Raw genomic sequence first — 10,704 nt, 5'->3', positions numbered from 1 at the left:
CTCAGATATTGCTTAGAAACTCGTATTTCAGATTTAAATACCATACACAGTAAAAATAGAGCTGAAAGTACCGCCCCACATTGTCTGCAAATCATTGCCAGAATGAACAGCTTCAATAAATTAAAAACAAAACAAAAAAATTGAAATATTATTTACGTCTCAATAAAAATTGCAGTAAAACCATTTACCTTTTCTTTTGTGTGTGTGTTTTCGGGGTTTTTTTTCTTTATATTATATATAATATATATTTATATATGTATAGGGCTGCTCCAGTGCAGCATTTTTAGGATACTTAGCCAGAGAAACACAGGGGAGCATGCTTAGTGCACCAGGGTGCAGGGAAGGGGCAGCTGTGGTCCCCCCTCCAGGTGCTGTGCCCCATCACCACGGCCAAAATTGCAACCCCTGCCTCTTCCCACTCGAGTTTTAGGCCCCAGTTTTGAGTGCAGGTCTCTGAGGGCTGGGGCGCCCTGGGGATGGGTGGGAAAGGACCAAGGGTGAGTGCAGGAGGGACACTAAGCATCCGCCGCTATGTTTCCCGACTCTGGAAAGACTTGTCCACCTTCGCTTCGGTTTCAGCGCTTGCGCTCCCGAAAATGCACGCGCAAGTATAAATACACCCCCCGACCCCGCCGCCCCCCCTTCCCGCTCCCCCCAGCTTAAATATCCCCCCGCCCCAGCCCCGTCCCAGCTCTCCAGGCGCCCCGGGCGAGTGTCAGGACACCTCGATGATCTCCATGCTGCCCGAAAAGCTGGACTGTTTGCTGATTTTGCCCAGCTCTTCCCGAGCCCTGCCCTCGGACATGGTCTCCTCGAACTCCATCTGGCAGCTCCTCCGCTTGAACTGCTTCTCGGCGCCGGCCTCCTCATGCCAGCTGTGCCGCCCGTCCCGAGGCTCGGCCCGCGCCTTGTCCCTCAGTCTGATCTCGCAGCCGGCCGCCACCGTGCCGCAGCCGAAGGGCGCTGGGTACGGCCCGGCGCTGGCAAACAGGCCCGCGCCGCCGCCGCCGGCGCTGCCGGAGTCCTTGCCGAAGAACCAGCCGGCCTCGGCCGGGGCAGCGCTGGGGGACTCCAGGTGCACCCCGCTCCAGGCCGCGCTGGCGGTGCCGCTGGCGGGCGGCTGGCCGAGCCGCGGCGGCAGCCCGTCCTCGCCGGGGCTCTTGCGCGTGGCGCAGGTCCCGCCGACGTTGAGGCTGAGCCCGTGGGCCGGCGAGCCCGCCGCGTGCCGGTGCTTCCGCCGCTGCCTCGCCTTGGCCTCCAGCAGCAGCTCGGGCCCCGCGGGCCGCTCAGGGCTGTCCGCCCCCGGGGAGAAGGGGCTGAGGCTGCCCGAGCCCGAGGGGCTGTCCAGCTTGCAGAGTTTGGGGGCTTCCCCAGGGCCGGCGGGCCCGGGGGGGTCCTGCCGCAGGCCGGGCGAGTAGGCGGACTTGATGTCCAGGGAGAAGGAGCGTTTCAGGCGGTTGGTGTCCTGGATGCGCTCGGAGGAGAGGTGCAGGCCGTTGAGGCCCTGCTGCAGGCTGGTGGGGGACAGGACCTTGGGGGTCCCGCCCTGCCGCTCGGGGTCACCGGTGGGGGACGCCGAGCCGGTGCTCCTCGGCACATCCTCGGCCTTCTCTGAGGTAGGTGTTAGGGGATGCCGGCTGCTCTCGGCCACCTCTGCTGCGTCCTGCTGGGCGTCCCCCTCGCCCCAGTCGCCCTTGGACTTCAGGGCCTTGAGGAGCTTCAGGCTCCTCTCGTACTCCAGGAGCTGGCCCAGGAAGTTGAAGTTGGGCGAGATGGATGGGCGACGGTCCTTAACGAACCTGCCAGAGGCACAGACAGCCCCGTTGGTGCTTGGTCCTTCAGCGGGCCACCCCTCCTCTCTCAGCCTCTCTAGGGAGAGAACCTTCTGACCAAACCATCTGAAGGATCTTGGGGAACCATGGGGTTTTGGGATGCCCCAGGATTAGACCTAGGACTGCCTCCCCACTCCCTTTTAGCCCTCCCAACCATTCCTTGTTGCATGCATTTTATGAGGTTTGGTTTGGTTTTACTGGGACCCAGCCAAGGCAAGACCGAGCTTCAAGGAGCCCTGACCCTCTCCTTCTGGGCTCAGCCTGCTTTCCTTCCTGGAATAAAGCATAACCCCACCACTACCCTCAGGGGAAAACTCACCTGTAAGCATCATCTGATGACATACCCATGGTCTTCATGATGTAGGCGATGGCAATGGTGGCTGACCGGGAGATCCCAGCCAAGCAGTGCACAATCACCTGGCAGCTGGACACCTTAGCTTTGTCTGGAGCATGGCAGAGGAAACAGAGAGAACAATGATGGTGAGCAAAATGGTTCTAGCCTCCCTCCCCAACCCTCAGCTCCTTTGTGTGAGAGGACAGCAGCTGCTGGGAGCAAGACCAGGGAGGACAGAAGAGTTCAGGTTGTGAAGGCTGAGAATTGGAGGGTCTGCAACCATAAGAAAAGCTCACCGATGAATTCAATGGACTTGTCCAGCCAGGGAAGCAGCTTCTCACAGTAGTTGTCATTGACAGGAATGCGCATGAAGTGACTATCACAGATGAAGTCTGGCTTGGGACAGGAGTTGCTGGCATTTAGGACATAGCTTATCCCATTCTGTGTCATCAGGTCCTGGTGGGAAAGAAGCCATCAAAGGATCAGCAGAGTTCAGCTCGCACCACATACTGAAGGTCTGTCTTGCCATGCACACTCCCTGCCCCTTCCCATCCCAGCATTTTCTCCTGTGGGTCTCCTAGTGCTGCCTAGTTGATGATAATACAGCACAGACCAGCTGAAAAGTTTATGTCAATTTAGATGACACAGGTTTGAACCTCAGCAGATCTTTATTTTGGTCCAAGTAAAGTGAGCAAGGACAAAGACACCTGGAAAGGAGTTCCAGAGGGGAAAACCCCACAACCCCAGTATGAGTGGAACAGGACAATATAAGACAGAAAATTAGCAAAAACTTTGCCTGAAAGCTGTGAAAGTATCCGCTGAGGGAGAAAGAGAGACATCTCATCAAAGAGTGGAGTGAGTCACTGGTAGCATCCTATATTAACCAATGTGGCCAGAAGATGCCGTATCCATAGGCAACAGAATAAGGTTAAGGGTGGAGGCCTTGTGTGGGCAATGCTTCTCTTCTCCAGCACATGACCACATTGTGGGGATGGCAGAAAACACAATTCCAAAACATGAACAAAACCCTCCAAGAAGGTGGGGAGGTAAGGAAACCATGAATTTCCCCGCCTGGCATTGGCTCCTCAGGATTTTGACCCAAGGATTTTGGCCCCGGCTCTCCAGTGGCTGGCTCCTGCCCTTCCAGCAGGCTTGATGGAGGCAGTCCAGCTCCCAGGCTCACATTCTTGTCATTTTTTTTCCTTCATTTCCTTCTACTCCCTGTACATAATTTCTCTCTCCCTCCTTTCTGTCTCCAGCTCCAGTCTGGTATCATGGTCCCTCTCTCCCTCCTTGTGTCTCCTCCACAGACAAGAACGCCTGGCTGGCTCCCTCATGGCTGCAGTAGGAAGATACTTGGCAGCACTTTAACTGCAATTCCTCTTTCTTTCTTCTCTTCATTACTTTTTCTTTAAACAAAATTCCTTCCCTGTGTGACATCACAGCACAGCCTTTCTGGCACCTTTTAAAGGGCACTGTGTGGGAAGGAGAGGAATCCTTAATACCTTCACCTCTCTGTGTGACTGGGGTCCCCAATGGGATAGGGAAGATGTGTCCCCTCAGCAGGGCTGTACCTTGTTCAGGACATCCTTCTGGGAGCCCAGGTAGAGATGTGGCAGGATGCGGGTGGGGCCAACGTTGGCCACAGGCAAGCAAGGCTGGGAGATGCTCATCGGCAGGATGGCAGCTGGCTTCCCCTCACAGAGCCCTGGGAAGCAGGATGAGAAGGTGGCAAAGCCTCCTGTGGAGAAAATGGGGACATTGAGCTTGGAGCAGCAAGGCCAAGATCATCAGTACCTGTCACCCAGAGGCCTGGGCTGGGGACAAAGTGGGGATAACCCTGCAGCTCTGAGAGCAGAGCCACCAGGAGCAATGAGCCATCAGCCACCACTAACCACTCACATACAGTGATGGCCATGACACGCACATGGAGAAAGAAATGGAGAACCAGTGATTTTTCCCTGTCGCAGCTGGATATTAATGCACATGTGAGGCATCCCACACCCTCCCTGATGAAGCTGGCTCTTCTCAACTTTATTTGAACAGTAGGAAGACACAGTCCTTTTCTTGCCTCCCTACTATCCTGAAGACAGGATCGCCTTTTGATGGCAAAATCCATCCGGACAGGATGACGACAAGAAACCCAGTGAGATGCAAAGCTCCTGGAGTCTGGGAGGTCAGCCCAAACCTTGCTGCACTGACTACACTTACACATCGTTATTTCTGAGACACTCCCTCTACCCAGCCGTGCCAAGCTGGTGATTTCTACCACATCATAGTGGCATAATGGTACCTGCAGGCCACTGCTGTTTTTCATGCTATGACCTTGCTGAATGTGACAGCAAGCAGTGTCCAGTTTACTACACCAAGCTGCTGGGCAGTCACACTCAGCTTGAGCATCTTGAAGCCCAGTGCTGGAAAAAAAACACCAGCTGAGGTTGCAGTAGCTGGCATGGGACAGCCAGAGCTATTGCCAGTGTCTGGCATGGTCAAAAGCCTGAAAGTCTGTCCTGAAAGCCTGAGCAGGGCTGCAAGCTTTGCCCTGATTGCTCAGCAGCCCCTGGTGCTGTTGCATGTCCTGCACAGTTGCAAAAGACTACTGGTGATCCTGATTTGCTCTCACTCACTGATCCCATACTCCAGGGTAGAGCCAGGTCTGGCTAGCAGTGGCCTAATTTCACTCCCCTCCAGCTGAGGACATCTGGGTGGCAGCTTCATGCAACGGAGAGGAGCTTGAGTCATATCTGCCTCAAGTCTCCCTTGAGGTTTTCCCAGTCATATGAATGAGCAGATGCAGCTTGACATCACCCAAAGGGCAGAGAGGACTTGGGGGTTTGACTGCCTTAGACTGTCAAAGGGACCAGGATGCTCCCACAAGATCCTTTTGAAAGCCCAAGTCCCTGGACTGAGTACCATAAGAACACCTGGCCCATCTCCACAGCTAAACAAGACCTTTTAATGAGCCAGTCCCTCTATCCTTCAGAAGCAAGGCAGCCTTGGCATATTCTCAATTTACCTTCTCCAGCATTTTGGCAACATTTTTGTTGATCTTCTGGTTGCTGGTGTGGCACCCACGCTCTAGAGAGGCATGACTGGTGCTGCAGACAACCCATCTGACGTGTTTGTGAGATGAAGGTGATGGAGAAGCCAAAGCAGTGCACAAAATCATGCTCACACCACTTGGGAACATCCAAGTGTTTCGAGCTCCATCACACTCCATCTCAGCATCTCCTGCTGTCACGTCCCACTGGCCTAAGGGGATGGTGTCCTTCAACAAACTTCTTTCCTCCCCTCCCTTATGTTTTTCTGCCTGGCAGCTAACACATCTCCCAGCTTCAAAACCCAGTCAAGACAGGAGGGGTAGAGTTAAAGCACCTTATCTTTTCCAGCACTTCTCTGGGTCCCTCAGAAATGACATCACCTCTCAACTGGGACATTAAATCAGAGCAAAAGCAGGAGGGCCAGCACAGGTGCAGCATAGCTCTGGTTACTGCTCATCCCTGCACTGTGTCCCCATTGCCAAGGACTGTTCATCATTAGCCAGAGCTCTGCATGGACACATGCGACTTCCCTGCTTTGCCCCATGCTGATACCTGGGGGATGCTGGGACAGAAACCTGTGGGAAGTGTTTCCTCCAGCTGCCCCTAGAGAAGCCTGCAGTACTTGAGTTTGAATGGGGCACAGATCCCAGGCTTGTGTGAAACAACATGGGAATTTTTCTGAAGGAACAAGGCACAATTCTGGGGAGCAGGGCGCACACAAATGCAGCCCCAGGGATCAGAGCCTGCTCTGGTCCATAGGTGCCCAACCTCTTGCACTCACAAACATCCATCAGGAGCTGCCCAGGGCAGTGGAAGGGTTTGTATGACTCTTTAAGGTGATCTCACAGTTCAAGCAGGTCAGGGCACGCTGCTCTCTCCCCTTTGCCCGCCCCCACCACACTCAGCCGGCAGCAGATCCTCTGCCAGCCCTGCCTGGGGAAGTCCAAGCAGGAGCTGAGGGGGCTGTGAAACAGGCAGGGATGTTTGTTGAGTGGCAGCAGAACCCTCAGCTGCAGTGCCTACTGGGGCAGGCTGCCACAGCTGGAGGATGCTGGCACCTGGAATGATGTCCATAGCTCACCTCACTTGTCCTAAGCAAAGCCTCAACTCTGTGTCCAGGAGTCCAGGCATGCTCCCAGCCCACCTGTCCTCATCTCCCCCAGACTTGCAGCTGCTGAGGGCAGCCTGGGCTTGGAGGAAACCCTAGAGATGAGGCTGGGTACTTGACACCATCCCAACATGGAAGCAGCGGCTCACCCCACCCTGCAGCGGCTGCTCCAGCATGCCTTTCATTTTTAGAAAGCAAAGCAGCTCTTCAAACAAGCCCAAAGGCAGTGAGTGTCCCTGGCTGGGCTCCAACTGATACCTGGGCTTTTGTCCCCTCTGTGCCCCAGGCCATGAATCCCAGATTTTGCTGGGAAAGAGCAGCAGAGCCCAATGATACGAGGTGCCAGTTCTAGCCTTTCCTCTTTTATTCGAAGTGCTGGTGCCAGGAGCACCATTTCTCTTGGCATGTGTGGAATTAAGCTCAGGAAGGATTTGTATTTGTCATAGAGTGGGTGTTTGGGGATCTCTGGTTTCTTCTGGATGCTCTCCTACCCTGGTGAGGGCTTGTTGGGGAGGAGCTGGTCCTTGTGTGGAACAGCCCAGTGAGCTGCTCATGGCTCCAACATGAAGGCTCTCAAAACCATTCTCTGGAAAAAACAGTGTCTGCCTACTGCAATTGCCTGAGGCAGAGATGGTGCCCAGGAAGAGAAGTGGGAACTGGAAGGGAAGGGGACCAGAACAAAAGTGGGGATGCTTTCACTGCTGCTGCTGAAAATGGAGGAAAGAGGAGCCAAGAACCAGCATCAAGCAGGTTCTAGGAGGCCTAGGAAGTGAAAATCACCCTCCTGGAAGTGAAAATCACACTGAGTTAAGGCTGTTGCAGCAACTTGGTGCCAGAAGAGTGCAACAATGGAGACCTCGTATCTCCCCCACCCAAGGCTTCACTCACAGGGTGCTGACCACCCTTCCACCTCCTGCTGTGCCCTGCAGAGATCCCTCTGGGCCAGCCCCCAGCCCTGCTCTGCATGGCCCTTCTGCCAAACAGAGGAGAGAGGAAAACACCCCAACTGAACATCTATGATAACCACCCAGTGAAACTGGATTTATTTTGAAAACAGATGCAGCAGAAGGAAGGCAAACAGCCTGGGAATCCTCCCTGAGCCTGTCCATCAGGCCAGGGGGAAGATGCCAGCAGCATCTTTGAACAGGCTGCTGTGGTACCTGCACTGCTGCAACTGTTGGGAGCCGTGTGGCTCCTCCCCTCCAGCAGCAAACTGCACAGTGAGGTTGCAGTCCCTGCAGTGTCTGCCTACAGCCCTGAGAGGGCTGTAACCAAAATGAACAAAAACACAGACATGGAAGGAGATTACAAGATACAAGGACAGAGATGTTGCACTGCTGAGCTGGGACCCTGACACAGTTGGGGAACCCTCCACTGCCCTGGCTGTCACCTTCAGGTGGTCTCTGGGAACATCCTAGTTATAGCTGGGTCAACTGACAACACCCCAGGCAATATCTGTCACTCATGAGTTGCACTGTGCCATTCTCTGCCAAGGCTGGACAGCAGTGGTGGTGCAGAGAAGGTGACATCGAAGGTGACATCGAAGGTGACAAAGTCCTGGCTAAGGACAGGGATGTAGTGTGGCATTATTTTCCTTTTGGTGATAAGCCTCTGCTTTGGGGATTTACAATCCATTAAGCTGCATGAGATGTTGACAGAGACACTGCTGAGGATAAAGGGAAGGTGTGGGACACACCAAGCATGGATATCCCAGCTCCCAGTTGTTCCCTGTGTCCCTCCCTGCACTCCCAGCACCTTCTTTCTAGGCTGGAGGTGTAAAGTGGAGCTGGGGCTTGAAAAGCCTATGACACCTTGCTCTGATGGCTGCACTCTGTGCTTTCATCTCCAGCCCATGGATTCACCTCCTCCTTCAGAGGCTTCTGAATCAACCCAACAGCTCTGGCCTTGATGTTGTGCCCTGCTGTCTGCATGAAGCTGTGAAAGGGCTGCCCAGGGCACCTGCCTCACCCCGAAATTGCTTTTCAAGAGAGTCTCATGCCTCTTGAACACCCCCAGCCCCATGAGTCTCATACAAGTTCCCCACAAGATACACAGAACAGCATGTCCTGTTCAGCAGCCTCCCCTGTGCATTGCAGGCTCAAAGATCCTCACCAAGAAACAGGGAAGAGGTGACATGTCACTCTGCTGTGCCATCAGTTTGTGGCAGCAAGGAGGAGGAGATCCAGAGCTGGAAATCCTCCCTGGGCCAGCAGCTGCCACACCCCACTCTTCACCCCAGCTCCCACAGCGGAAGCTAGAATGAGACCTACAGGGGTATTAAAAGTGTGTTTTAAAGCCCACCCTCATCGCTGCAGCAATGAGAGTTAGAGAGCAGCAGCCGGAGCTGCTCAGATTCCGGCTCCCCAAGCAGCTGCCGGAGGTTTTGCGGCAGCCCGCAGCCCCAGCAATGAGTTTTGCGCCTGTGCTTGTGCTGGAGACCCTCTGCCCCGCTGGAGCTGCTGGCAGCTGGGGGGGCTGAGAGGCCGGGCTCTGCCCGCTCTCATTAAAATGCCTGCGGTGGCTGGAGCTGCTGCCAGGGCGGCACGTGGCAAGGAGCAGCGGGGCATGCAAGCGAGCACGCGCCTCGGCTTGCTGCTGGAGCAGCCGCCACGCCGGCATGGCTCCCTGGCTGCTGCCTTGTCTTGGCGGCCAGGATGGTGCCTGGAGACCCTCTCTGCAGCAGCCCAGCACCCTGGGGGACAGCACTCTGACCCATCCATCCCCCAGTGTTGAAGCACCTTGCTGAACTCAGGTACAGCAGGAGATGACAAGAGCTGGAGGGACCTGTAAAACCCCAGCCCTCACCTGCATCATGCTCAGCTTTCTTATGACAGTGAGCCCGAGCGCTTGGTCGAGCATCTCTGCGGGAGGTTGAATTGAAGGACAGAAAATGGAGGGGCCTGGCAAGCTGTGCATCAAGCCCCAGAGCCGCTGGGAAAATCCCTCTTTGCAAAACGCCATCTCCCTGACGCTCGTGCTGGGTGGGAGCCTGCTGCTGCCGGCAGCTAAGGGCGGCATGATGAAACACTGCTTACTGCCACCCTTACTCACTGCGCTCCAGGGAGCTCCGCGGCTTTGTCAGCATTTCCTGCTGCCTGGGACGTGCCTGAATTTCCCCCCTGCCTCCATCCTCACTGTTTCCCTGGTACTGTAGTCCCCTTTGATTTTGCCCATCCCTCCCAGCAACGCCTGATGTAGACACAATCCATTTGCTTGCGCATCCCTCCCACGAGCCTGGTGAAATCTGGTGCTGCAGCCTGCCCAGCTTGCCCTCTCCTGGCTGATGCTCTTTTATGTCCCCCCATCTCAGTGCATTGGAGAAAGACGTCCAGTTTTCAACCAGCCTCTTTTTCCACTCTCCCATTCCCCTGCCCAGGTTTCACCATCCCCTCATTTGGCTCGTTTTGTTTTTTTTTTTCCCAGGCAGTGGGGATGAGAAAGCCGATGAATCAGCCTTATTATGGATTCATGTGCATTCCCTGTTTCCCCAACGGTCACCCCGAACAGCCACTGTCCATCTGCTGCTATAGTGCCCTGCTGCCTCCCAACCTGTGCCAGCCCCCCATGCCTTGCAGGCTGCTCCCATTCTCCCAAAGAAATGGAAAACATCTTTAAAAAAAGGAAAAGCAGCAGAAAGGAAGCCCTCCACCTACACAACCATGGACACACTCCTCGAGCTGCTGAGCTTGATTTTCCTCTGGTGACTGTGCCTACTTTGGACCAGCCTTACTCGTTCTAAGTAAAGAAAAATGTGTCATTTCCACGAGTGACTTATTACTAATGACACCATCACTGGGTTATGTGCTTCATGCCACAAAAACCTGTCAAGCACTTTTAGCAGCCTCCCATTTTAAGTGGTGATGGAGGGGAAGTTGCTTGATTCAACCCTTCGGTAATCTAGGTCATCCCAGGCTCCGCAGATTTTTAAGCTGTTCCAGTTTATGTCCCCTTCCTCCGCGCGCCCTTTGCCCTGACACCGGGGGTGGAAACACTACAAAACCCCTTTCTGAAAGAAACCACCCAAGATGGGCAGGCAGGGCAGCTCTGGTGAAGCGAAATGGCTCCGGCGGGCAGCTGCCTGCGTGCGGGCAGCAGCGCAGCGCTCGGAGCCCATGGCCCCTTGTTCTCCCCGCCGTCCTCGCCCGTCCTTGCCCCGCGCACTCCCCTCTGCCCGGTGCCACCCCCCCGCAACCCGGCGCCCGAAGGCGCAGAGATGCTGGCGGCAGATCCTCCTGGCTCCCGCGGCTTTCCTCCTTCCCTTCTCCGCTCCGTCCGCGCCCTCGCCAAGCTTGCCTGGACGGCGGAGTCCGGAGCGGTCCCCGCGGCCAGCCAGTCTCCGCAGCGGGTGGGAGGGCTGCGCAGCGCCGGGGCCACTGCAGATGCCTCTGC

The 10,704-nt window shown here is 55.4% G+C and overlaps 1 protein-coding gene across 4 annotated transcripts in view; it reads right to left on the bottom strand.

Moving 5' to 3' along the window:
* Positions 1-678: 678 nt before the first annotated feature.
* Positions 679-10,704, bottom strand: part of DUSP8 (dual specificity phosphatase 8) — a 39,583-nt gene continuing 29,557 nt past the window's right edge. For all 4 annotated transcript variants that reach the window (XM_056492543.1, XM_056492544.1, XM_056492545.1 and 1 more), the window contains 4 exons: positions 3,741-3,907; positions 2,463-2,622; positions 2,152-2,275; positions 679-1,799 (listed from right to left, as the gene is read on the bottom strand). In XM_056492543.1, the coding sequence (XP_056348518.1) occupies positions 716-1,799; positions 2,152-2,275; positions 2,463-2,622; positions 3,741-3,907 (1,535 nt within the window). In that variant the 3' untranslated portion in view covers positions 679-715. The remainder of the gene's footprint in view (positions 1,800-2,151; positions 2,276-2,462; positions 2,623-3,740; positions 3,908-10,704) is intronic.

This window comes from Oenanthe melanoleuca, chromosome 5, assembly GCF_029582105.1.
Source record: "Oenanthe melanoleuca isolate GR-GAL-2019-014 chromosome 5, OMel1.0, whole genome shotgun sequence".
Classification (NCBI taxonomy): domain Eukaryota; kingdom Metazoa; phylum Chordata; class Aves; order Passeriformes; family Muscicapidae; genus Oenanthe; species Oenanthe melanoleuca.
Note: the sequence above shows the minus strand (reverse complement) of the source record. Positions and strands in the feature narration are given on the sequence as shown.